Source organism: Mustela putorius, unplaced genomic scaffold (assembly GCF_011764305.1).
Source record: "Mustela putorius furo isolate JIRA1106 unplaced genomic scaffold, ASM1176430v1.1 tig00000281_pilon_pilon_pilon, whole genome shotgun sequence".
Classification (NCBI taxonomy): Eukaryota; Metazoa; Chordata; class Mammalia; order Carnivora; family Mustelidae; genus Mustela; species Mustela putorius.
Window position 1 is genome coordinate 23,694,200 of NW_025421343.1, and position 27,973 is coordinate 23,722,172.

Below are 27,973 nucleotides of genomic sequence, written 5' to 3' on the forward strand. Positions count from 1 at the left end.
TGATGTAAATCTAGGATTTATTGATCACATATTCAAAGACACCTACAGAATGAATCTATAGGATGGAAGTTCCACACTGCATTTGTCTGGAATGAGATTATTTTAAGTTGTGTCTTGACTTCTGAATGTGAAACTGGACACCATTACAATAAACTAAGACAGAATATTACAAATGAAGATATTCTAACACAAAGACTTGTAGGATTTTGTTGAGATTGTCAATGGTTGTTTCATCCAAATTTTCTTCATTGTCATCCATGGTGTGCCAGACTTCAGGGAAAGGATATGGGATCAGATGCAAAACTGGAACACCTAATAAGAAAGAACCAAGTTGTAATTAAGTGCTTGTTTCCAGTGAGTAAATTAGAAAGTATCATTCTTCAAGCACAAATCTGAGTGGGAGCCCTATACCATATAAAGACAGCTGATATTTCATCATTTTCTGTGTACTTCCTTGTGTCTTACCCTTTTACTCTAAGGTCATTCATTCATTAAACAAATGTCAATTAATTCAGTAAATAATTATAAAGTGCCTACTATTACCAGTCACTACTCTAGAAGTTGAGATTTCATCAGTGAAAAGGCAAAGCCCTGCTCATACAGAGCTTCCATTCCAGGAAAGAAAGAAACAAGTAGACAAAGTAATTTTAGAGAATGATAAGGGTTCTAAAGAATAATAAAACAAGGGGCGCCTGGGTGGCTCAGTGGGTTAAAGCTTCTGCCTTCGGCACAGGTCATGATCCCAAGGTCCTGGGATTGAGCCCCACATCAGGCTCTCTGCTTCACAGGGAGCCTGCTTCCCTTCCTCTCTGCCTCTCTGCCTCCTTGTGATCTCTGTCTGTCAAATAAATAAATAAAATCTTTTAAAAAAAGAATAATAAAACAATGTAGGAGAATAGAGAATGAGGGGCAGACAGCTGAACCAAGAAAGATGTATTTAAAGTCAGGAAAGGCCTCCCTGAGAATCTCACATTTAGTTAGAGACATGCAACAAAAGGATAAACAGGTTGTGCAAAGATCTGGAGATGAGCATTCCAGACAACAGTATTAGTAAGTGCAAAGGTCCTGAGGTAGGAGTGTGCTTGGCCTGCTCAATGTAGCTGGATCAGAGCAGTAGTTGGAGAGAAAGGCAAGAGGAGATTTTGGAGACGAACAGAGTCAGGGAAAGGAGGCCTTTATAGATAGATCTTGGTAAAAACTTGAGGTCTTATTCTACATGATGGCAAGCCACCAGAGCTTTAAAACAGGGAAGAAACGTAAATTTTTTAAGATTTTATTTCTTTATTTGTCAGAGAGGGCGAGAGAGGGAGCACAGCAGGGAGAGAGGCAGGCAGAGGGAGAATCAGGTTTCCCACTGGGCAAGGAACACAATGTGGAACTCAAACCCTGGACCCTGAGATCATAACCTGAGCCAAAGGCAGACACTTAATGGACTGAGGCGCTCAGGTGTCCAGAAGAAACATAATTTGATTTACATTGTTAAAAGATAACTCCAGCTCTTATGTAAAGAATAGGGAAGCAACAGCAAAAGCTAGAGACCAATTGGGAGTCTACTACAAGAGCCCTTGAGTTGGTTTAGACTTCCACCATCGACATCAAGGGTATTGCTTCCCTGTTAATCAAAATACACCAGAGTTACACAAAGTATAAGAATATAATCTTGGGTGGCTCAGTGGGTTAAAGCCTCTGCCTTTGGCTCAGGTCATGATCCCAGGGTCCTGGGATCGAGCCCCGCATCGGGCTCTCTGCTCCTTGGAGAGCCTGCTTCCTCCTGTCTCTCTGCCTGTCTCTCTGCCTACCTCTCTGCCTACTTGTCATCTCTGTCTATCAATTAAATAAATAAAATCTTTAAAAGTATATATATAATCTTAATCTATTAATGAGAAGGCAAGGCCAGTGGAAGGTGAGCTTTTATGAATATTCTGGAATGAGGGTAGGGGCTTAAGGATTGGAATGACTTCCAGGAAAAAACAGAAGTCGTGAGATGATTAGTGGATGATTTAATCTACCAAGTAATTAAAGGTAATGGCTCCTCACCCTTCTAGATTGTTGCAAATACACAAAATACAATAAATATTCAGTAAATTAAAAATGCATATGTACCCACACATGTACATCCACACATACACACACACATTACCTCTTCTTAAAAATGGAATATGGTCATCCTGAATCACACCTCCATAACCATAATTCTGGAAATACCATCTCTCTGTAGAGTGATCCTTGAGCAAACCTAATTTGTGGAGTTCGTGTTCTGCAAATGACAATTAGACAGTAGATGATTATCGATTCTTATCTGAACAATCCTCAGAATGCAGAAGGAATTTGAAATCTCGGCACATGTGACCATGTGAGCCCAACTACACCCCCGACAATAAGCATCTGGGCTGTACTTGAGTATGTACATTTTGGCGTAGCTCCGAGGAGAGAAGAACCAGGCATGGTTCTAGCTTTACAGGTGAGAACCTCCTTAGAGATTGATACCAAGTAGGACAATGGAGAGGTGGAAAACAAGAAAACCACAGAAAAAGGGTGGAGGGGGGTGGTAACAAAAGTTTGCTTGAGACTCAAGTAAAAATTTCTCTTATAATATTCTAGATTTGGATATTGGCAAATTCTGAACTCACTGCAAAAGTATGAATTGAGATGGTAGAGTTTTTTCCCGCAGCTTAGAAAAAGAGAATTTTGTTTTGCTACTAAGGGATTCCTAGCCTTAAGTTCTAGCCTCAAATGCAGGCCTTCTGGCCAGGATTTTTATCATTTATCATTAACAATCTATCACATTTTCATCTTCCCCTAATGTCAATTGGCTTTGTGTGTGTGTTTTGCGGGTAGGGAGGAGTAGTGGAAGTGTGAAGGAAAGAAGCTATTTCCCTTTTCCTTTACCAAGCCCCAAGTCTCTCTCGAGCCATAGATATTTTATGTCTTTGCCTGGGCTGGCTTGACCTGGTCCAGATTCATTTATTGTCATTTAACTGACATGACACTCTCCCTTAAATTACTTTTGAAGCATCTTGGCTTACTCCTGCATTCTAATCTCTTAACTTCCTTAGAAAATCCTAGATTTAAAGGAAAATCCTGTCAAAATATGGTAAGAAATGGAAGATGACAAAGACAGAGATTAAAAAGATAATGAAAAATTAGAGAACGCTTTTTGGTATCATGAGGATCAAAATAGTCATTATTAGCCAGCATGCTTTTCAAGTGGAGTTTTCTCTGGACATGCATTCCATACACTGCAAACAGGATGCTGAGAAAATATTTTCAAACCATTGCTAGTGATACGCAAATATTAAATGTAGCATTGCATGATTCTAGTTCCAAATGCAGTCTCGTGTCAGGAAATAAAGTAGGCCTACTGAAAAAAAATAAATAGGAACAATAAACTAATCAGTAAAGCAAGAAAAAAAAGCCATCAAACTATATTATATTTGCAAATAATACATTTAAATCATAAATTTTGAATTTTCTTTTTTGTTGTTGTTGTTATAAATGTTGAATTTTTAAATGTGGTATTTGTCTGTAGGAAGGAACTAAGTTGACTATTTAGTGACAGTGGTGCTTACCAATTGCTTCAAGTCTATCAAACCATCTGGCAGTTTTGGGGAAAAAATTGGGAAATGTTGGGTGGGGAGCTCCAATTAAATCCAGTAAGACCAATAAATCCTAAGAGAGAAAAAAAGATTATTTAATCCCTGTCACCAAAACACGTTTCATATTCATCAATAGAAAAAAACCATCAGTGAAAACTAACCTCATTTTAACAATTACGAATAATCCAGGAAGCTCTATAAATGGACAAAAGGTTTAATAACATTGTAAGCTGATTATTTTGAAGAACTTTAAAAAATCTTGCTTATGCAATGTGGACAAATGGTAAGGTATAGAGTTTTGGGGGGTCACAGACACTAGGGTAAATTAGAAAGAGGACATTTAGATAATACTTTATAGATTAAAAAAGAATACTTTACTTTTATTTTCAGATGGGATTCCAAGCCTCTCTTATAGTCTATTCCATTCTAATTAGTCATTTTATCCTTAGTCTGTAAATGTTACAGCTCCCTACAGGAAAGCATTTGGGTAGTAACTATTTACTCCTCAAAGCAGCATATAGGAACAATTTCTGGACTACAAGGTCTGTGACCTACTATCTGGATCTCCATGTTCTTTTCCATCAAACCAGAAGCTCAGACTTGCTGGGTTTTAAAGGCCCCTACTAGTGACAAGTCTCCATAATTGCTCCAGTGTTCCTCATTCAAGCCATAAAACATAAGCAGGCTTGAGGACTCCCTGAAGACTACCCCCCCCAGCTTTAAGAACTCCTGATTTATATAAATGAAATAACATGTGGGTAGATATGTAGCATAGATCCTGACACATAGTCGATAAATATCCGCAGAGTCCATGATTCTAAAGGCATAATACCTATTAACTCATGAATGATGAGTAAATGTATTCACTGGGGGAAAATAAGTTTGTTTGAAATAAGACTATATTTACAAGGTTGGATCAGCTACTAAGAGTTTTTTTCTGGGGATAAAACAGCCTTAACTGTCACTATGGATTCATATCTTTGGACCGATAAATCGCTTTGTTCCTCCTCCTGATCAATCTGGTCTCTCCTCCTCCTCGGAATGCTTTTGAGCCACTTGGGCCAAAGGATTGGAAGAGATGCCAGCCATATTCCCTGGCCCCATTATGAGCTGCCAACAGACAACAGGGTGCAGAGAAGGCCGGCATGACGTGTTAGAGCCACAGAAGACACTTAATGTGGCCACTGGGACTCACAGGGTGAAGGTCAATGATATAGCAAAGGAAAGGGATGTGTGGAGGGGGTTAGAAATGGGCTTTCAGTTCACAGGTAGGGTGAGGGCAGGGGTGGATGAGGGCACAGGGAAGAGTGAAGTCTTGAGGGTAGCATGAGGTTCCAAGCTGGGCTTAGGGAGGATGTAAGACTTCGTGAAGGTCAAATATGGGAAGATTAACAGAGTAGGGAGGGAATTCAAAGGTGATGTGAGGGACTAAGGACGGAGTGTGGGCTCAGAAATGAGAATTAAAATGGAGTCATGGGTTGCACACATTACTTGATAATAAGAGCAGGGTTTTAAGGCAGCATCAAAAAGGTTTCCATCCCCATGGCAACAATATTAGACCAAAACTCAACCGACACAATGTCACATACATGCTCCGAGTCATTACAACACTTGGAGGCCACCAAGGAAACTCTTCACTCCCATCCCCTATATCATGTCTCATGGCACTCCAGTTCCCAAGACCCCAGGCTCCGGTTTATAGAGGCCTCAGAGAAGGGATGTGCTCGCACCATCCCTATACAGAACTAGGGAATGTGCTCCCGTTGGGCTGGACTGAATCTGATGTTTTCTTAATCTGATTTTTTTACATCATTTTAATTAAGCTCAGTCAAACATAACTTCTAACCTGGAATCATTCTTTTTAGCTCTGGGATTCCTCAAAAGCCCAATGCCTGCCAAGGAATGTTCTAGAATAAACACTGTGCTCCAAGAATGCTGTGGCATTTTTAGGTCTTTAATTGGCCTGAGCTTTGGCTTCCTTTGCGGCAGAGCCTGCAGCTGCAGCACCATGAGACTACCCCAGACTAACCATGCCTTGCAGTTGGTTGGTGTCTTTCGCTCCAGGTGGGTGTGGAGTCGATACCATCTTAGGAGCTAAGTGCCGAGACCCATACAGGGAATCGCGAAGAGACCAATGAAGTAAAGCCTCTTCCCCATCAAAGAAAATCAGCTGCAGTGAGAGATCAGGCTTGGAGTCTGGAATATTCTGGTAAAAAGAATAGAAAAAGATAGCAAAAACACTGTGAGGATTTTTTAAAAAAGCATGATTTCCTATTAACCTGGCAAAAAGACCGTGAAGAAAAGGAAGATAACCAAAGCAAGTGAAAAATGCCAAAATGGATTTTGTACCACTTTGCTTCCAAAACGCAGCCCACTTCCCCCAGTCTTCACCCATGTATATTTCACTTTCCCACGCTCCCTCTGAATACAGAAGTCCTGTACATTTTTCTTTATCTTTAGACAAATTTGAAACTTTGAAACTGTTGTGGTGGACCAAGAGACACACACCCAGTTTCCCACCAGAAGGGTGTGCTGCCCCTGCCACCTGGAGAGCTGTCCTCAGGTTTTCAGCTGCTAGTCCTTTTAGGGACTGCCTCAGCCGTGGGGGTGTCCTATATCCAATGACTGAGCTAAGCAGGTCCTGCAGGCTCTATAGGGCCGTTCCACCTCCAGAGCTCCCCAGCGTTGGCTGAGCCTGTTGTTGAACCTGCATGATTGACGTCTCCCTTTGCCTAATCCCGTTTCTCTCCCCTCCCTGCTGCGGCTGTTAAACCAGGGCCACTCCACGTGCTAAACTCCACGTCAGTGTGCATCCCAGGGAACGCAACTTGAAACAACTGCAAATCTTCCTGGCTTCCCACCTTATTTGAGTCTGTAATTTTTTTCACTGAGTCTAGGTTCAAGGATCTGCCTTGGGAATACCGCAGGGACTCAAAGAATAATAATTACAGCCTCTCCTTTGAAGGAGGCTACATGTCAGTTGGGTTAGGAGAGAGAAAACAAATATGTGAGCAGGACAAAGTATGCCAGGGGTCACAGATGCAACATAAAACTTTTCTGGGAATTGGATAGAATGAGAGGTCAAATCCTTGGGGTGTCAAGGAAGATATTATGAGTCATTATTTGAGCAGAACTTGGAAGGGTTAGTAGGATTCTGATAAATTTTATAATTTTCACTGTCACATCTCACTTTCAGATGAGTCCTTCTGGTAACCTACCTTCCACAGTCCTTCAGCCCCACCGGAACCCCTGATCTATTGACTGATTCACCTGCTCACAGTCCTTTAACCCCATGAAGTCCTTCACTTCATATTCAGCTTAAATTCCACAATCATTCTAACCACTCCCTTGCATACATGCTCAGCTCTCTGGCCTCTCTCTGCCTTGGCCAAACTCAAGAGGCAAAAATAGAACCTTTATACCAACTCTCTGCCTATTTTGTGCCTGCAGGCAACCGAACCTGCCTGAAGAAAAGTATGCAACCATTCGCTCTCGCCACCTCAGCACAATACTGGGGATATGCTCCCATCAGACTGGACTGAATCTGAGATCTCCCTAATCTGTTATGGAGGTCATGTCTCGTTTTATCTCTCTAAGGCTCTCTCTAATCTCTAAGGCTATTTAAAACAGTGTCCCTTAAGTTATCTCCTGCTCCTTGTGTTTTATTTCCTTTGAATTCATTTTTCAACTCATATTGTTTATTCCTTTTCTTTCATGCTGGAGACTGTCCTCAAATGTCTGGTTTTCCCTTGTGTTCATTCATATTAAAGAGTAAGGTACTAGGGGCGCCTGGGGGGCTCAGTTGGAGCATCCAACCCTTGATTCAGCTCAAGGTCATGATCTCAAGGCCATGGGATTGAGCCCCATGTGAGGCTCTGTGCTCATCAGGGAGTCTGCTTGAGATTCTCTCCCGCTGCCCCTCTCCCCACCACTTTCTAAAAATAAATAAATAAATCTTAAAAAAAAAATAAAGAATAAGCTTCTAAAACACTGATTAGAGACACAGATCAGTTGGCTTCACTGCAGGGCAATCTGGTGCCCAGTTGGCGTTTTCACCTACATATCCCGAGGCTCCTTGGGCAGACTTACAAATGCTCCCCTCGAGCCTCACCTGTACCTCCCTCACTATCTCCACCAATCCCTGAGCCACTCCAGGGTTTTGTCAGGGGACCACTGACTTCTCCATTTCCTCCATGCTCTGGGGAATATGACTTCTCTCTACTCAGATATGTCATTTGCCATTTCTCCATTTACCTTCGGTCCTCATATTGTGGTTCCTATTAACACATGTTCCCTAGTTTTCTCAAAGATGGAATTTTCCTGATTGTTTTAGGGTGATTTCCTAAGATGGAAAAAAAGTGTCTTTATCATCTGAAAACTACGTTATCTTTGTAGGCTAGTCATTGCCACAGTTTTAATATCCACTACTTAATTAGACCACAAGGATAATTTATTACACTTTGAGTCTTTCCATAGGTCCTGACAGTATTAAGCACAGGATATATTTGTCTGTACAGTACATATGTATTTAGGGCTTAATAATTACTAAGTACTTGAACAGATTTTCTCATCAACAAAAGGTATAAAGTAAATACTTCTGTGGAGACATCCTAAGCTTCCAGTTGTTTAAAGGGCCTTGACTATTTCCAAAGTCCTAGCTCCAAATCAAACAGCATAATAATGAAACACCAGAGCAAAATAAGATTGCCTGGGACCAGAGACATTATGCTCATGCTCAGGGCAGAAGCCAAAGCAGGTAGCTTTCATAACTTATAGGCTTCAATGTTCAGGTGCCTCACTGAAATTTCAACAGCTGAGTGACTCCAGTGTTCAGTGCAAGGGTTTACTTCCTGTTCCATCATTACGGCAAGAGTAAACTGTGTGGTGTCCCATAAGGCACCTTGCCCTTTTTGTTTCTTTTCAGGATTAGCAGGAAAATAACTGTGGCCCTCAATTTCTGGTAACTCAGTCTTACAGCTGGGAAAATATGTTAGGCTAATCTGTGAAGGTCTTTCTGTTCTTCATGGTACTATGATACATGTCTAGGTGCCAGTGTCAACATAGTGGGTGAATTATCTGCAGTCCGTCCCCACCCAAGGCTGTATCAGCTAATTCCTCAGTAATAAGGTGTAAAAACCCACCCGAAACTCAGGGGCTTAAAGCAACACGCATGTGTCCTCCTGGGTCTCTAGATCAGCTAGGGGACAACTGATCTAGGCTGGGTCTGGTTGGAGAAGCTCTGCCTCACCGTGCTGTCATTAAGTTTGGCTCTGCTCCACCTGTTCTATCCTCCCCCGGGGACCGATGGGCCAGCCAGGGCATGCCCTTATGGTAAGCCCCATTACACAAGCACATCTCCAGTCTCTGCTTGTGTCACATCTACTAGCATCCCATTGGCCAAGACAATCAAACAACCAAGTCCAGAGCCCAAGGAATGAGAACCTACAACCTGCTACCCTGGGAAGACAAAAGATGGGAATGTCTAACTGTAATCTTACCACCGGAGGGTTGTACAGAGTTGGAGCAACAATCCAGTCTACTCTCCTGTCCTCTCCCACATCCCATTCCACTGCCACCTACCCCATCCATGAAAGCTGAAGAACTTGAAGCCACTCCTTAACACAAGTTTAAAGGATGACTGGAAAAATGAATCCGATACTCTTCACATTTCAATCAAAACTAGTCCTTTTTTTAAATTGTCCATATCAGTGCTACTTCTATGAGAAAGGATAATAAGAGAAGAATGTGCGTGTGTTTTTTAAATGGGGATGTCCAACCAACAATTCATTCAGCCATTTCTGATTCTAGTCACTAAAAACAGGTATGAACTACATAGAAAAAGGCAAAGGAGCTCACCCAAAGAGAAAACACACCTACTAGACAGACTATGTCTTTCACTTAATGTTCTTATACTAGAATGCAAACATGAAAAATTAAACTTTTCTATCAGCTTCTGAACTCTCTCACCCAATCGCTGGGGAAAGGTACTCGTTAAAAGTAGAGCAGAAGATTGGACAAAGACATTATAGAAGGTTCAAGAAACAAAACAAAACAAAGCAAAAAACAGTGAAAAGGATATGGAGAGGTTACAAACAATTCTTGCTTTCTTCAGGTGTAGCATATCCAGCAAAAATAGATCAAATATCTCTATTACTTCCATTACAAGATAAAACTTTTACTTCTTTACCCCCATTGTAGCAAAGGTTGGCCCCTTCATAAAGCTCTAAGGGGGAAGAAAAAAGTACTTGTTGCCTGAGAACCAAGTTTATTGTTTTGCTTTGTTGTGTTTACTTGGTTATGAGTGATATCTTCACAAAACGTCTTCATCGAGCTTAGCACTTTTTTCCAATATACCCTTAAGAACAGAGACTGATATAACATCTGAGAGTCCCAGAAGTATTTTGAGCTGAGACCGTAACAAAAGCTCCGCTATGCTACATAAAATTGAGCCGAGATTCACAGATGATAACAAAAATGCATTTCTGCCCCATGCTTTTCATCTTGATACGTCTGAATTACCCACTCCCCGCACCACTTTACAGCGTCCCCCTCCCTCAACTCAAGAGCCACATCTCTCAGATTAGGAGGTTGTGATGTTTCATGGCGAAATAAACAAGAACAAAAAAACATACTGCTCATATATAGGCCCATACCAACTGTCACCTGCTTCATTTTTTGCAAAGAAGTGTTGCATGTCATATAATATGTATGCAAAATGAAGCAATCAAGTACCAATGAATAAATTCACCATCGCATATCATAGTGTGAGCTTCTAATTAATATTCATTTAATTAGCTATTAGTTAATTAATTACTCAATTAATGAACTCACATGCTTTTGCAACAAATTAGTACAAAATGTCCAGAAAGTCTACATTTCTAAATAGCCTTCTTACTACCCCCCAAGGATTCTAGAATTCACTCTGAGTTCTTTTAATGGGTTTTATCACAAGAATCTACGAGATGGAAACAAATACCTCCAAGGAAAGGAGCTGCTTATCCAAGGCACGGGCGAGTTCCAACATCATGGCACATGGCACGGCTGAATCGGTGGCTCCCACGAACACTCTGTTGTCCCAAGGGTGAAAATACTTGGAGTCGTAGTGACAGGCAAGGACCAAGTGTCGTTTAGCATTGGGATTGAGAGTACTGATGATATTTGAGAAAGACCGGTACCCATAGGGTGTCTGACTCAAGAAAGTGTCTACTTCCAAGACCCAATTAGCTTGAAGTCTCTGAATTCTCTGCATGATGTGCTGATAAAAGAAAAACCAAAATTTCAGATCTGGACAGTTTCCATTGATTAACTTTGTGAATATACATTTTTTAAAAACGTTATGTGATGTCTTTCAAGTTAAAAGTGCAATACATGATCATGGAATTAATAGCAGGAACAATTAAAGGAAAAACTATCCCTCTCCCTCTCTCCTAATCGTTGTCTGCAAAGCAATCCCAATCAATTGTTAGTATAACTAATGTTGATAGTCTGATGTAATCCTTCCTTTAAAAAAAAAAGAACTCATCTGGTTATCTGAGAGAAAGAGAGTGAGGAGGAGCAGAGGGAGAGGGAGAAGCAGGCTCCCCGCTGAACAGGGAGTCAGACGTGGGACTGTATCCCAGGACCCTGAGACCATGACCTGAGCCTAACGCAGACACTTAACCAGTTGAACCACCCAGGTGCCTCATTAGTCTGATGTATATCCTTCCACACCATTTTTATTGTTTATATAACAAAAACATAATTGGTGAACAGGTACATGCCTTTATGGGACTAGAACCTACGTTGTACATTATTCTGCCTCTTACTGTTATCATTTAACAATGTAGCAGGGTCGTTTCTGCATATCAGGAGGCAGAGATTCAGTTCAGTACACATTAAAGTCCACTTTCAACATTTCTAGGAGGTTAAGAAGGCATTTTAAGAAGTCAGATATACCAAGGTCCTACAGGTCTCACCCCCTACCCTCAGCTCTTTGAGGGCAAGAACAGCAAACGGTAGCTCTTTTTGTCCCGAGAACACAGCATGTGCTCCAAGTTCACCAAATACTTTAAAATGTAATAGACACTAATGAAAGATACTGACGGTACAATGAAGTCCCATAGCAAGAGGGGGGTGGGGGATATTGGACACCTTCTTTATCGATATGGAGCCTTCTTTAAGAATCAGTAAGCAACTCTGAACCATAATGACAGATCACGTTGTTTTCATTTTGCACCTAAAGTAGACTCAAACCCCACTACCAATGGTAAAAATAAAAGGGAATCTATTTTCACATTTCTCCTGGTCACCTGGGAACTCATGAACAGCACGGTGACTGAGAGGTTGCAGATGGAAAAGAAACACTATTTCTGAGACTGGCAGAGTCTTCCTTAGGAGTCTAGGATATGTGGTGGGAGGAGCTACGGTGAGCTCATGGCTGTTCCTTTGTCGCTTCCCGCCTCCATTTTCCCCTCACCTCATTTTTCTCAGTAGCTTTCATTTATTTTATTTTATGTTGAAATATTGTGTACATCTTTGTAAGTTTGCCTTAAAGGATGGCTTTAAAACATCAAATGACAAACTAACCATTGCCAGAACTGGCCGTTTGTTCCACAATGAACATCCAGTAGGCATGGCCTTTGAGATGATAAACAAATAACTCATAATAACTGGAAAAGAATGGAAGGATTTTGTCCCTTTTTTTGTTTTGTTTTGTTTTTGTTTTGTTTGGGGGGTTTTTCCCCTCAAGGAAATACAAGATTTTCTAGCCTAACCAACTCTTGTGTGGCCTGTCGTAACTATGTGACATGACACATGGGCAAAGGCTTTGGAAACACTGTGGCAGGAAGCTTCCAGGAAAATAACTAAACCAGAGAGAGGATAGGGATTCTCACTCAGTCTTGCAACAGCCAAATAAACAAACAGTCCCCCGCTTTCACTCCCTGTTTTCTTTACTGTGGTGGACTTTGGCCACAATTGGTTGTGCCTGCAGTCCCTTACCTTTTCCATTTCAAGATTGTAAATTCTTTTCTCAAGGATAAAAGGAAGATGTTTCTAACATTTTTGAAACCATTGTTTGTATCTCGTTTGCTTTGTTTTCATCCACAATTCTTTTATTTAAAGGATTTTATTTATTTATTTATTTATTTATTTATTTATTTGATAGAGATCATAAGTAGGCAGAGAGGCAGGCAGAGAGAGAAGGGGAAGCAGGCTCCCTGCTGAGCAGAGAGCCAGATGCAGGGCTCCATCCCAGGACCCTGAGACCATGACCTGAGCCTCCCAGGTGCCCAATTCATCCACAATTCTTAATGCTGGGCTTTGCTCACAATAGGCTATCACTAAATATGGGCTGATAATGGGGCGCCTGGGTGGCTCAGTGGGTTAAGCCTCTGCCTTAGGCTCAGGTCATGGTCTCGGGGTCCTGGGATTGAGCCCCACATTGGGCTCTCTGCTCATAAGGGAGCCTGGCTTTCCTCTCTCTCTCTCTGCCTGCCTCTCTGCCTACTTGTGAGCTCTCTCTCTGTCAAATAAAAAAATAAAAAATCTTTGAATATGGGCTGATTATAACTAATACGTTAGCCTCAGTGAAAATACATAAAATTAGATTATATCAAACATTGGTAGTTTGAATAGAGAGAAATCATTGTGTACCTCAGATAAGCTTTCCACAGAATCTGAAAAGAAGTTATTCCCAGACTTTGAGGAAAAGAAATTTTTTCCACAAAAGGGGTCATCTTTAAAAAAAAGAAAAAAGAAAAAGAAAAAAAGCATACAGTCCAGAACATCTGGTATCCAGATGATGAACTACTCCAAAACCAATAGCAGCCTAAAATGAATTGGAATTTTAAAAAATAGATGTCTGTTAGCTCTGTTCAGCAAAGGTCTCACACTCAAACTCATTTCTCAACTCCTAAATAGGTTGTGGACATAATTTCTGATAGCTTTTGTTGACACTAAAATCCACAAAGGCATCAGCAAATGTCCCCAAGAGTCCTCCCTAAAGCAACCTTTCTTTATTCAGTATAAATATTTATTAATGATCTTAGCAACGAATTTTTTTTATAAACAATCGAATTGGCTCCATAATCTAATTAGGTCACCAATATCCCTTGCTGCACTTTGGCCTTCAGGCTTAATCTGCATGTTCCCATCACAATTCTCTATAGTAGGCTCCCAAAATTACTATTCTGTTCACTAGAATTCCCTAAGCAGGGAGTGCTTCCTGAAGCCAGGTAGCAAGAACTCGGGCCCACCAGGAGTGTAAAATGCAGTTTAAGATATAGATTGTATTTTGGATTATTATTGATTTATTTTTTGGAGTGGGGAAGGGAGAAAAAGAAAGACGAAGAGAGAGAAAGAGATGGCTAGATAAAGACAAGAGAGAGCTGCAGAAAGAGTAGACAGACATTGCATTAGAGCCAAAAAGGATAGAAAGGTAAAGGTAGAGACAAGGAGAGAGACCGAGAGGGAGAGAGAGAAAGATCGATATAAATGGGACATTTTACTCTGGGGGAAATGAAGGGGAACCTGGGAATTTTAGTTTAGCATTAGTGAATGACCCTGGGTCTAATTTAATTTCACTTAAATTTTCACTTCCAGTTTCCAGGAAACAATGATGGTCGTAGACCAGGTTTTTTTGGTTGGAGGAAGCAGATTCTACAGTGTTTGCACCAAGTCTACAAACAAGTCATTGTCAGGATGCTGAATCCTGCCGCCTGGGACTTCAGGGTAACTATTCCTTCTCGGACAGTCCACATATTAGTCTCTTGGGCTCCATGTTGAGCGCTCTCCTCCCAGGATCCTTCACCCAGGGATTTGCATACTTTCAGCTGAAGAAGCACAGCTCCAGCTTCTCAGATGTACTGTTCATCTATAGGGGATTTTAACCCTGAGATTTCTAGCTTGCCTCTTTCAGGCAAAGTTTCTGGCATGCTCCTTAGTGAGATTTTATCATCTTAATTTTTTAACCATTTTTTAAATTCCCATCTCAGAGAGAAGTCACTGAAATAACCCCAAGATTTCACAGCTTCCAACTATTTATTTAAAAATAAAATCTCTCCTAAAAAATATATTCTAGGTGCGCCTGGGTGGCTCAGTGGGTTAAGCCTCTGCCTTTGGCTCAGGTCATGATCTCAGGGTCCTGGGATCGAGCCCAGAGTCGGGCTCTCTGCTCAGCGGTGAGCCTGCCTCCTCCTCTCTCTGCCTGCCTCTCTGCCTACCTGTGTTCTCTCTCTCCCTCTCTGTCAAATAAATAAATAAAATCTTTAAAAGAAGAAAAGTATCAGGGATTCTTGCTCTTTGGTTCTGCTACAACCCCTTTAAAATATATATATATATATATATATATATATTCTGAAATATATATATATATATATATATATATTTATTTATTTATTTATTCTGAAAATCCAGTAGACATATATAGGTTCATTGAACAGAGGAAGTAAAAATGGAGACTTATGGAGGACACTTGGGTGGCCTCCAGTTGGTTAAGCATCTGAGTCTTAATTTCTGCTCACGTCATAATCTCAGGATTGTGAGATGTAGCCCTGCATTGGGCTCTGCACTCAGAGTGGAATCTGCTTGGGATTCTCTCTCTTTCCTCTCCCTTTGCAACCCTCCCTTAAAAACAACAGACACTATGGGACATTGTTCCGATATTATTCTCTGGAAAAGAATCTATAGCAAAGCCTATCTTTATTGATAATTGCAAAGATCAATTCAATAATCAATTTTATACCAAGTCCACGCATCTTTAGATTTGAAAGTCTTCTCTAGTTATAACCCTGAAACTCTATAAATGATAAAACATCTAATCCAGTGCTCAAAAAGATCTCAGAAAAATGTAGATTTTCCACCATTCTTGTGTGAACTTAGTTCTGAGTGACAGGTCCTAATCCTGGTCAAATTGAGTCTGTTACTGTAACTCCCTCATCATAGCCTAAGTGTCAAGGACTTCATCTTCTAAAGCAGAAACATTTTATCTTCCACAGCTTAGGGGTCAGCTCTCCAAAACATCATGGTGATTTTATAAAAATTATAAAATTATAAAATTGAATCTTTTAAGTGACATTTCTATTATAACTATGCAGTTCAGATTGCCACCACATGAGCTAGAACATGCATAAGCAGCCCAGCAAACAGGTCCCAGCACATTCCAAAATACTGTCAATAAACTTCTCATTTGCCTCCACCCCACATAGCATGGAAAGTGTCAAAGGTTTAGTCATTTTAATGTAATTTTTTCTCACAACCATGTCTATGTATATTATTTATGCTGTATATTCTGCTAAACGCTACATACAGAACCAAATAGCAGGATTTGTTGAGTTTATGGATTTCTAAAGCCTGCAGGCAAGGACCCTCAGGTCTGAAGTATTCATAAATGGTTCTGGGTCTCCACAGCCTTCTGATCAAATGGGATGGGGAAATGAAAAAATTTGAATTGAATGAGTGAATCTATAGACCTAATTTTTTTCTAATGAGGAACTGAGGATTTTGGAAAGCCCCAGTAAGCATCCTGAGCTTCCTTTAAGAGAATGCTTGGGAGATGAGGCCCAGGGAATATCACTGAAATGAATGGTTTGGGTCTCATTCTCCAACTCAGGCAAGAGAAGATCCAGAGCTGAGGACTCCGAACACACACTCCAGATTTGGTTCCTCCTAGCCACTTCTCTTTAGAAATAGGATCAAGAAGTGAAACAGATTTGGGTCCAAATTCTGGTCTTATCACTACTGTATGTCCCCAAACAAGTGACTCAAATACATAACTCAAGCTTTTTCAATCTGTCACACTAGGATAATAATAGTACCCACATGACAGCATTGTTGTGAGGACTGAATGAGAAAATCCATGCAAAGAACTCCATAAAGTGCTTGACCAAAAAAAAAAAAAAAAAAAGTAGTGCTCCATGAAAGTCAGCCATGATCATTAATATTCCTCTCTCTGCCTAAAGGTCAGAAAGAACAAAAAGGTGCTCTTTGGGTATCCACTGTCTAATTCCTTAGGAGAAACTGGTGCTGTGTGGTTGGGAGACAAAAGCCTAATGGAGCAGCAGACAATGGCTCTCTGGGCTAGACTCGAGAGGCAGGAGCCATATAGAGGGCACAATGGATGAGACCAATAGCTGTGTTGCTGGGCCTGGCAGGTGTCACTCTAGCACAGAAGTGGAGTGCTAAGGTCTTTTGCCTTTAGGGTTAGGCAAGTGGAGTCCTCTCAGAGGAGGGTTTGAGGGGCCAGTCTCTCCCCATTCTTTCTTGAGATGTCCCTTGAAATGGGGCTATTCTGAAAAAAGCAGTCATTCTGAGGGGGAATATCAGATCACTTAGGAAGACTGGCACTAAGAAGGCAGAGACATACAAGGTCCACGCCAGCTATGGTTTAATTTACCCTCTACAGCAGTGTCTCTCCAACTGCAATGGTAAAATCAGTGGATTTTGAAATCCATTTATTGGGTCATGACCAGCATTAAAAAACAAAATAAAACACAACTAGTAAAACAGAATTAACGATTTCAGAGTAAATTGCAGGTAATGCAAGTAAGAAGAGCGCAGATTTCTTTCTTGAGACTTTTGTGTCATTTAAATCTATTTTTATGTTTATGTGTATAAAATATAATTCTTAAAAAATTTTTTGGAATTTTTTTTTTTTAAATGAGTCAGAGTTAGAAGTTTCAGAAGTACCACACTGGTACAGATAGCTTATCACGATCTTGACTTTCCCTCCAAGGACAACACAATTTCCCATGAGAAATGAAGGCCTGATAGGACAGTAACTCACCCTTGGCCCAGAATGGTCAGCCAAGGACCACCTAGGGCTGTTGACCTTGGGCAGTGTAGGGTCCAAGAAAATATGTTTGGGTGCCTGGTGGGGGTGTTATAGGAATGACCAGGAGTTGAATACTTAGAACACTCTCTCCTACTCTACCCTGACAGGGATTGCACACAGAAATTGATTTAGATGAACGTGTAACACTCAACGTAGAACAGACATTCACTTCCCGTTGTTTGGTTGTCTGGGTTGCTTCCTTTGGTGAATAATAAGATGAGATGACAGATCTGAATATCAAACAACTCAGAACTTGGGACATGGTAGTATCTCTCACATGAAAGGGAAGTGTTCAACAACCTTCAGGGGTATGGGCGGCATCCTCACCTGGCGGGCAGCATAGCTTCCAGGGGATCCTGGATATCGCTCTATCAGCAATGGTCGTAAGTCCTTTTCCCACATCTCAGAAATATTGGTGCCTTCTGCAACTTGTCGAAGAGATGATGAGTTCAAAATGGCTGGTTGGTGGTCATACTGAGGATTGAATAACATTATTGAACTGGCTATCATTTCATAGAATGGTCACGATTTAACACGGAGACATTTACAATAGAGAACTCTTTCTTTTGAACCTCAAACGAAAGAGATAAGTCTTACGTCATAAAGCAAATCAAACAACTCAAGTCTAAAACTTGCCCCTCCAATCTAGAAAGTTACACTGTTTTGGAAGCTTATTTTAAAAACAAAGTGAATGCAATGCATCAAACCTGAGAATTAATATTTGGCACTTCCTGTGCAACTTTTAATTATTTTAGTACAAGTGCTTTGTAAAACTATGATTTAAGAAATCAGTTTTTGACCACCTATTCTTAAGAAAACCCAACATTTACAAAACTGGAGCCAACAGAACAATTATACTTTGTTAGCACAATGGCTTTATAAAAGACAATGTGGCATTATAGAAGAAGCACTGTCTTGGAGTCAGAGAAGTTGGAGTCAAAGCTTCTGGCTGCCATTCATAGGTTGTATGACTTCGGGCAGGTCCCTTAACTCCTTATTTCCCTCAAAAAAACTAATAAAGGAATTTGAGTACATCTTCACTGTCCACTATGGTAGCCATTAGCCACATATGACTATTAAGCTCTTGAAATGTAATAATTTAAATTGAGATGGGATTTAAGTGTAATATTCACGTTAGATTTCAGACATCGACTAATAAAAAAATGAAAAGTATGCCATTAATAAGTTTTATGGTGATTACATATTGAAATTTCATATATTGAGTTGCATAAAACATATTATTAAAATTAATTTCACCTATACCTTTTTCCTTTTTTAATGTAGCTACTAGAAACCCTAACATTATATACACGCTTCTCCTCATATATTTTTATGGAACAGCTCTAAACTAGATGGTCATTGAAATTCCTTTCAGCCAGAGTTTGATGATTCTATAACCCACTAAATAGTATGCTCTTTATCTCCAGTTAAAGTTATTTTAAAATTCTATTAGCACTCACACTCTTAGGAGCATTTACCTATTAGATGAATTAACCTTAACTTAAAGAGCCCAATAAACATAAAAATCAAATTTCTATTGTAGATATGACTTTATATGCTGTATTTTCTTGTGATGAATCATTCATTCATTGCATGTTTATCAGACACTCAGTGTTGAAAGGTGTTACTCTTCTCACAGGAAAGTGCGTGATTGATTAGGGGCTTTCTTCCCTAAGGGAAATGATGAAGGTAATGTAAGTGTAGTAAGTTCTTTGGAATGCAAAACAGAAGCTGGAGGAGCCTTGTCTACTCACAGCTTTTCCCAGCACCAGTGTTGGTTGACTGTATCTCAGTAATCACGGAGCTATTTTCACTCCGTGTGGCTAGTGAGAGACTGTGGAATTAAACAATGCTCATTACCAAATGACTTACACTCATCTACACTTTGCTATGCCTCATTGTTACTCTCTGAGGTGATCATGCAAAGAGCATGGGCTCTGGGTTCAGATACACTCTCAACTCAGCCCCCCATTACTCCCTAGCTGTAACTCTGGCGGGTTAATAACCTCATTAAGGCTCAATTTCCTCATCTGTAAAATGGAGGCATTAACACCTACTTCTTAGAGTAATTATAATTAAGTGAGCTAATATAAGTAAGCATCATAGTAAACATTCAACAAGTTGTCATTCTGTTAGCTTCTATCAAACACAAAAGAGGTATAGAATTTAGAGCTGGAAAGACGACTTAGAGATGACCTAGTCCACCCTCTTGGATTTATGTCAGTGGAAGCTGAGGTTTCATAGAGACCAGATGATTTTCCCAAGGTTGTAGGAGAGCTCCAGGTAAATCTATGAGAATATCTGGGTTCCATGGATTCCCAGTCCCACGCCCTTCTGCTCTGCCTCCCTGCCTCATTATCCTGGAGGTAATCTCAATTGTGCCTGAACCTCTTTTTTTTTTTTTTTCAAGATTTTATTTATTTGAGAGAGAGAGAATGAGAGAGAGAGAGAGAGAGCATGAGAGGGGAGAGATTAGAGGGAGAAGCAGACTCCCAGCTGAGCAGGGAGCCCCACATAGATCCTGCGACTCCAGGACCATGACCTGAGCTGAAAGCGGTTCCTAACCAAATGAGCCATCCAGACTCTCTGTGCCTAAACCAATTAAGGTTTGTCTTTGTTTACTGATAATATATTTTAAAATATATTTCCTGCCTAAATTTGTCCCTGCAGCCTTTAAATTCCTTACTACTTTCAGGTTAGGTTCTCAATCTTTAAGTTAGCCCTCAGACAGCACTTTGAGAAGAAAGCTGACAGTAACAGACAAAACAACAGAAATGTGAGAAGGACAAAGAAGGAACTGGAGGCAAGAAGTGGGATGACGTCTATGGTTAATTACTACTTAAGCAGGCCGACGGGAGCCTGTCTGGTCTCTCCTACCGTCTCGCCACCCCCAGACAGGGCCACTCGCCCCAGCACACCATGGTTCAGTCTCCCTGCCCTCCTTAGATCTCCCAAAGCAGTGGGAGACTCTGCCTTGTCACAGCGTTTGCACCTGCGGTGACTTCCGGCTTTAAAGCCTTTTCCTCCCTCTTCACCTGACTCTCCTGCTTATTCAGGTTATGACTTGGAGATCACTTTCCTGTGTGCTGACTTGTTTAACATCTAATTTCATACCCGCCCCACGAGAGTGAGGACTGTCTTTATATCCTATTCCCTCCTGCAGCCACATGGCGCCCCGGGCGTGCTGAGTCCTCAGTCAATACTGGGCGTGGTCATCAAATAAGGAATTGACAGAACGGACTCTCTGAAATTGCCTTCACTATGCCTGTGTCTACATAATAATAAAGTAAAATGAGCATTAAAAATATCCAATCAGGGGCGCCTGGGTGGCTCAGTGGGTTGAGCCGCTGCCTTCGGCTCAGGTCATGATCTCGGGGTCCTGGGATCGAGTCCCGCATCGGGCTCTCTGCTCAGCAGGGAGCCTGCTTCCCTCTCTCTCTCTGCCTGCCTGCCTCTCCATCTACTTGTGATTTCTCTCTGTCAAATAAATAAATAAAATAAAATCTTTAAAAAATATATATATATCCAATCAGTTAAATGTACAAGCAATTATGAGGAGAGGAGAAATGAGAAGGTACCAGCTGCAAAGTGCTAGAGAGGGCTGTGATTTTGGTGTCGTTGCTGTCTCTGAATTTCTCATCTCAATTCCCATGATGCCTTAGGGTTGGTTTGGCCCAGGGCAGTCTCTGTGACAACGGAGACCTTTTGTGTCAGGAAGGCTATCTGACCAGTGACTCCTTTCCTGTGTAGCATCCATTTCTCCACCCCAGAGCCTACCTGGTTACTGTGGACCAGGTCCTTCACTGAGTGTCCACAGTGGGAGTAAATCCAGCTCGTGTTTAAAAGGGCAATTTATGGCAGCGTATGAAAGAGTTCTGAAGAGATCCAAGAAAAAACAGGAACAAGATAAATAACCCTCCAGCATTGCTAGCTGTACCAGATACCACAGGTGAAATACAGGTGAGAAATAGCACCAAAAAATGCTCGATGGATGAATGAAGGGTAAGTGCAACAGACAGGCCCATTGATTGATGCTCCTCCAAACCCAGAGTGACATGAGTTGTTTCTCAATCTCCTGGGCTCAACCATCTAATTAACATGCTTCTGTAAAGAACCCTCCTCTCCCTGCCTCCCTGGAAGGAGATAGGCTCATGAAACCATGCAAATAAAAGCTTCCCAGTCTGGCGATTCACAGACCTGTACCCCTGGGGATAAAAATATATGTTTATAAAAAATAAAAAATTAAAAAAAAAAAAAAGCTTCCCAGTCAGTAAGGACAGAGGAGGGGAAATGACCACACTTCGTTAATTATTTAACCCTTCCTGGTCATTAAAGCGTTGCACTCTTCCAACCAAAATGGTGCCCATTCAGCTTTCAAGGAGCCTCACCCTCAGAACCCGATAAATACAAAAAATCTATGTGGAGACAAGAGGAAAGAGTGAGGAGAGAAACCTGGAAAGAAAGTGTGGGCTGGATAGGAGGAAAGTAGCCGAGGCAAAAAAAAAGTGTTGAGCCCAGTGTTAAATGCAAAACCCGGGTTAGTCCAGTCCTAGTCAGGTAAAAAGCCCATAGACAAGTTTCTTTGGTATGGGCATTCTCAGAGGAATGAGTCTCTATTACAGCCCCTGCCTCGTCTTTTCAGCCAGGCAGAAAGGACAATAAGTCTACTTTGGGTGACAAGAATCTTTCAGCTAAAAAAGTGTGAACCAGATATCCTGAAACATCTCCTCTGGGCTAATCACCTGGTGGCAGGCCAACAAGGGTTTTAATTACATAATTTGTAGAGTTGGCCCCACTTGCAGGGGGATTTGAGGTCCCAAGCCATTGAATTAAAGGGAGATCGTTACAGAAGCCCAGTGATTTCAATTCCAGTTCTCATCCCATATGAGTGTCTCCCACACAGCACTCAGATTAACTCCCATGTCTACAGGTAGATTCAACCCAGCCAGCATTTACAGAAATCCTTCCAGTGTGTTCAATGCCTCTGACATGACAAATGCAGTTGTGGGAAAGTTGAGAACTAAATAAGATAAAGTTCTGCCTTCTTTCAATGCAGGAAGTCCTCTACCTAAAAGAAAAGAAATGTCGGCTTTGAACCGACAATTCAGAGTCAAATCCCAGGTCCCCGACTTCCTCGCTGTGACTAGGAAAGCTTAATGATCTGTAAGAATGTCATAGCACTTAACTTGCCAGGTAGTAGAAGCTCAACAAGGGTATATTTTCTCTTTCTCCCCCTACCAATACACAGCCTACCACTGACCTTCCTGTGCCTCCATTGGAGTCTCCATTGGTGTTTCCCTAAGAATCGTGGTGGGTAAAGGGATGAATGGTTAAGGACTCTTTTTTTTTTTTTTTTTTAGATTTTATTTACTTATTTGAGAGACAGAGATCACAAGTGAGCAGAGAAGCAGGCAGAGAGAGGGGGAAGGAGGATCCCTGCTGAGCAGAGAGCCCGATGCAGGGCTTGATCCCAGGACCCTGGGATCATGACCTGAGCCAAAGGCAAAGGCTTTAACCCACTGAGCCACCCAGGTGCCCCTGGTTAAGGACTTTTATAACCATGGAAGAGGAGAACCCTAAAAACTTTCAGAATTAAAAGTAGAACAATGTGAAGTGCTGAAGACAGCAGCAACAGCATGCCAGAGATGATTCTGGAGAAGGACCCCTAGGGAAGGGCAATCCTCCCATATATGGTTCCTGTTCAAAAAAAATCTGCCCCTCTACATCCAATATGACTTGAAATGTTCACCTTTGTTATAATAAAGGAAAATTCTACTAATTAAAATACATTGATTCCCAAGTTTATGAGAGAGCAAGTTTGGAAACAAGCTAAATACCCAACAATAAAAGGAGAGTAAAATTACAGAATATGAATGATTTTGCAATCATCAAGTGATGCTTTCAATGAATTTTATTGGCTCATGGAAATACTCACAATGTGTTTTTAAGTGACATAGTAAAATATAAAACCATATATGCAGCATAAACTCTAGTATGAAATGAGTATTCTTGTGTGTTATTTTAAAAAAACAATTAGTCTTAATCGAACACTTATTATAGGGCAGCATGGTGCTAAGCACTTTACACGGATAGTTCAATTCTCATAAAAACCTACAAGATTGGTATAATTATCCATTTTTTTTTTTTTTTTTAAGATTTTATTTATTTATTTCACAGAGAGAGAGAGCTCGCACAAGCAGACAGAGCAGCAGGCAGAGAGGGAGGGGGAAGCAGGCTCCCCACTGAGCAGAGAGCCCAATGCTCTCCCAGAACCCTGAGATCATGACCTGAGCGGAAGGCAGAGGCTTAACCCACTGAGCCACCCAGGTGCCCTAATTATCCATTTCTATAAATAAAAACACACACCATATATACACATGTCTATGCACGTGCATATAAATATGATATATACATATACAGAAAGAAAGAGGGATGGAAAGAGAGAGACTAGGAATAAAAATACCAAAATGGTTAACAGCAATTATCTCTGAATGTGGCATTATGGGTGACAATAGTTTTCTTTTACTTTTCTGTATTCTCCATGTTTTCAAAATATGCATGTTAACTTTATAATTGAGAGATTTAAATAGAAGCCATACTTTTAAATGAATAGATTCCTTTTAAAAGAAATATGCAAACTTCCTAACAGTCACCAGTCTTTGACACCTAAGAGAGGACTAATGAGATTCCTTTTAATAGCAAGTTGACGAGGTTGTACCAAAGGAATGCATCTGTACCAAAGAAACAGAGTTGGGGATGAAGGATGGGACAGGATTCCAGAGAAGTAGTTTGGGAATACACTCAACCCCCAGAAGAATAAACTTTAAGCTCCAAGAGGGAGATCAGGAAAGGGGGGGGGGGACAAGAGAGAAGGTTCCAGATACAAATTATCTGTTTTGGAATTCTATTTAAGGTCCGCTCTAACCAGAAAAAAGAGAAATAAGCTCTTCCTCTGGCCCCCCAACCCACCTGCCCCATCCTCCTTCACTACCTGGACACTCTCCCCTACCTACATCATCAGCTGGAACTCATTTACCTTGGAAAAGAGAGTGGAAGAAGACAGAGGACAGCTCTTTGGTTCACTGGTATAGGAATGGTCAGGTGACCTCACCTCTAAATTGGGGTTGAATCTCTCCTCTCCTGGGAGGTTCAAGTGAGATGCTTATATATAAGTGTCCTGGTGCCCAGATGCCAATAGCTCTAAACATACACCTATAGGCCCACCTGAGAATCTAACCATTTATAATACTGTTTCTATGGGAAAATGTCTGTAGGTTTCCAATAACCTTTGAACTCAACCATCAGGTAGTTTTTAAGTACTAGATCCCACTGAAAGAGACACACCTTTATCTTAAAGAAAACGGATTTTGGAATCATTGTTTTCTTTACTAAATCTCACCTTTTGGCAGACCTCAATGATTAAGATAGTTACATGTGATATACAGCAGGAAGGCTTGTCTTTTAGTATGGACCAATTTACTTTCCAGGCTGCAAACTGTCCAGGCCACCTATAGGACTTTATGTAAGCCTACAGAATAAGGGAGGAGGGGACCAGAAATTGGCAATTGTCATGGCTGAGCATCCAGTTTCCTAGCAAAACAATGATTAGAGAAGCTTCTTAAAATAAATATAAAAGGGATTCATGCTTTAAAATACTTTTCTCAGGGCACCTGGTGGCTCACTGGGTTAAAGCCCCTGTCTTCAGCTCAAGTCATGGTCTCAGGGTCCTGGGATCGTGTCCCGCATCGGGCTCTCTGCTCAGCAGGGAGAGCCTGCTTCCCCTTCTCTCTCTGCCTGCCTCTCTGCCTACTTGTGATCTCTGTCAAAATAAATAAATAAAATAAAATAAAAATACTTTTCTCAAAGTTAAATTCTCATTAGTTCAAAACATGTCCAGAATTCAAAACTTTCTCCCACCTACAAATACATCTTGCCTACAAATGATTCCTAAGAACAGCTCAAACAGTTCCCGTATCATTTATTCACCCATTTAGATGAATCAGAAAGACACTTTGGTGTGGCTCCATATTCTGGTTATTAATGCCCTCTTCCCAGTTTCTGACCAGGAAGGTACTCAGGGTGAATGAAGAAGGAAAGGATTTAAGTATGGGACTCCATGTCCCTTAATGGACTCCTACTGAACACCCATGGAAAGTTTTTCTTCTGATGCAGTAACTCTTGAGCTGTCTTCCCACATCCTCTCCAGGGTCCCTGTGGCTGATGGTCTCCACGTGTAAGTGGGGGCACGTTGTGGTGTCTAAACGGTGAAGCAAGGAAACATAACACAGAGAACTGAAGTGGGCTATTCATACACACGTGCGTGTGGCTGCGTGTGAGTCTGCAAGTGACCCAGAGAGGGTCTCTGCATTCACCAGTGTGCCCTGTTTTCCCACCTTGTGAGGAAATACAAGCACACCGTCAGCATTTAAAAGATCTGTTCCACAACACTGTCAAAGTTTATAACCCTTTACTGCGTTTCTTAATATTTTTTAAAGCATACCATTTTACACCAATACCATCAACAAATGCATAATGCCCTAGCAATGTTACGATTTCAAAACTGTTAACAACAAATAACTTTGAACCTATTTATTTCACACAGAGGAAATTGCATCCTAAGTTCCTTATGTGAATTTCCACCTACCACTAGATACACAGCTCTGACAGCTGCATTTATTCAATGTTAAGAAAAAACAAATATTTTAAAGTGAATCCGGTCTCCAGTTAGAGCTGTTGCGCTTAAAAACCTGAAACAAATGGGAACACACATCTGTCCAGAGACTCCAACGTCCCAAGGGCGTTCGCTGGTGCAGCGGTGGGGGAAGCGGCGGGCACACCCGCCCGGGCGCGCTGCGACCGCGGGCCTCCGGGGTGCCGAGTGGGTGGCGGCGCTGCGAAGCGCCCTCACCTCCCAGCTCGGCCGCCGCCGGCTAGACACACTTCCTGTGCCTATCGGTCCCCGCATCAGACCGCAGCCGAGGGGAGGCTGGTGACATCACTCTGCTCCCGTGGCGTCTCCAAAGCACCCCCCGGGCCAGTGAGGCACCCCGACGAGAACGCAGAGCCCCGATTCCTCCGGGTGCCCTTTGCGGGCTGCGCTGCCTGGGCGGACGCCGGCGGCTCTACCCGCCTCCCACCCTGCCAAGGTGGGGTCTCCCGGCCCCGGGTGCCGGCACGGCGCACCAGCCGCCCAGGTACAGTCACGCAGCGGCAGCCGCTCACCTTCTCCTGGATCCAGTCCACCGAGCCTCGGTATCTGACCCCACGGGCCGCCAGGGGCAGAGCGGCCACCAGCAGCAGCAGGTGGAGGGTGTCCATGGCCCGCCGGTCCCCACCGCCTGCCATCTCCGAGGCTGTCTGGGCGAAGGCTCCCCTGGCCGCCGGCGGTCACGAGCCCGGGAACGCGCGTCCTTCGCCGTCCCCCTTCTCCACCCTTGGGTCGACTGCGCCCGCCTCCCCATCGCCTCCGGGTCCCCTCCCCACTGCGCTGCGCAGGCCAAGGACGCAGCTCTCCTCCCCCCACCCCCGACCTTCTTAACCCCGGGGGCTGGGCAGTCCTGGGAGGCAGAAAATTCTGAACCGGGGAAACGTAGCCGCTTCCTTGTCCTGGAGAGGAAGAACGGGAGGAACAAACAGGGAAGAGGCATTTTTAGGATCTCCACCCCCCCCCCCTGTAATGGGAATAGAAAGAGGAGAGGGGGTCCATCAGATGACCCGTGTGGTTAAGAAGTGTTTTCCCACAGCTCTTCAGGGAGGGATAGACAGGGAATCGACATTTACTGAATACTTCTATACCAGGCACTGTCCTAGTGGCCTGGCTCTTCCGATGTCCTTTCTGTAATCTTTGCAACCAAGGGAGATAGGAATTAACCCCACTTGACAGATGAGGAAACTGAGACTTCCCCTGCACAAAGCCTGAACTAGAAAACCTCAAAGTATTTCCTTTGTAACAGCCCATCATATCTTGTCTTTTTCTCACAAATGGTTGCTTTGTCTTGTAGGCAACAGATCATCACACTTCCCAACAGAGAGGGATGGTCGAAGTGATTATCTGAAATAAACGAGATGGAAAATGTTCACAGTGGCTCTTTCGGTAGTTCTTTTCTCCAATGCACTTTCCTTTCCTTTCCAAAAAGAAAACCTAAACACAATTGTATTTACTTAGTAACATCAAAGATCGCTGTTATCAAAATAATCTTAGAAGGAAAAAAAAAACAATATCTCAATTTCGTCTGTAGGTATATGATCTAAGTCATCAGGACAATTACCTCTTTTTCTTCCAGACAGTAAAGATCAGGGTGTGGTCTGCCAGAGTCATCTCCTAGTAACACATGGATCCCAGAAAAATCAGAGCAAGGACGCTCCAACAGACCTATTTTCCAGAGATCCAAGGTCTGAAGGTAATGGAGTTGGCCAGAAGACACTCCCACTGTGTCTCCCAAACTCTTAAGAGTGAGTTTCAAACAAGGGGCAGGCCTGGGAATCCACTGTTCTGCCCTCCTCTGGAGCCAAAGGGAAAGACAGGATGGAAGTACCTACTTTCCTGTTTATGTTCAAAATTACTAAT

The 27,973-nt window shown here is 42.0% G+C and overlaps 1 protein-coding gene across 3 annotated transcripts; it reads right to left on the bottom strand.

The window, feature by feature from the left end:
• On the bottom strand, nt 1–26,913 carry QPCT (glutaminyl-peptide cyclotransferase). 3 transcript variants are annotated; one of them, XM_013062990.2, is made up of 8 exons: nt 26,629–26,764; nt 21,184–21,281; nt 17,734–17,880; nt 10,573–10,851; nt 5,626–5,802; nt 3,570–3,669; nt 2,141–2,257; nt 1–312 (listed from the first exon to the last, which is right to left on the bottom strand). In XM_013062990.2, exons 3-8 carry the CDS (start codon nt 17,806–17,808, stop codon nt 167–169), a joined length of 894 nt encoding a protein of 297 aa, XP_012918444.1. In that variant the 5' UTR covers nt 17,809–17,880; nt 21,184–21,281; nt 26,629–26,764; the 3' UTR covers nt 1–166. The 3 variants fall into 3 exon arrangements, with proteins under 3 accessions (XP_012918444.1, XP_004765546.1, XP_044935164.1); XM_004765489.3 differs by lacking the exon at nt 21,184–21,281 and having other exon boundaries at nt 26,629–26,897; XM_045079229.1 differs by lacking the exons at nt 5,626–5,802; nt 21,184–21,281 and having other exon boundaries at nt 26,629–26,913.
• Nucleotides 26,914–27,973: the final 1,060 nt, after the last annotated feature.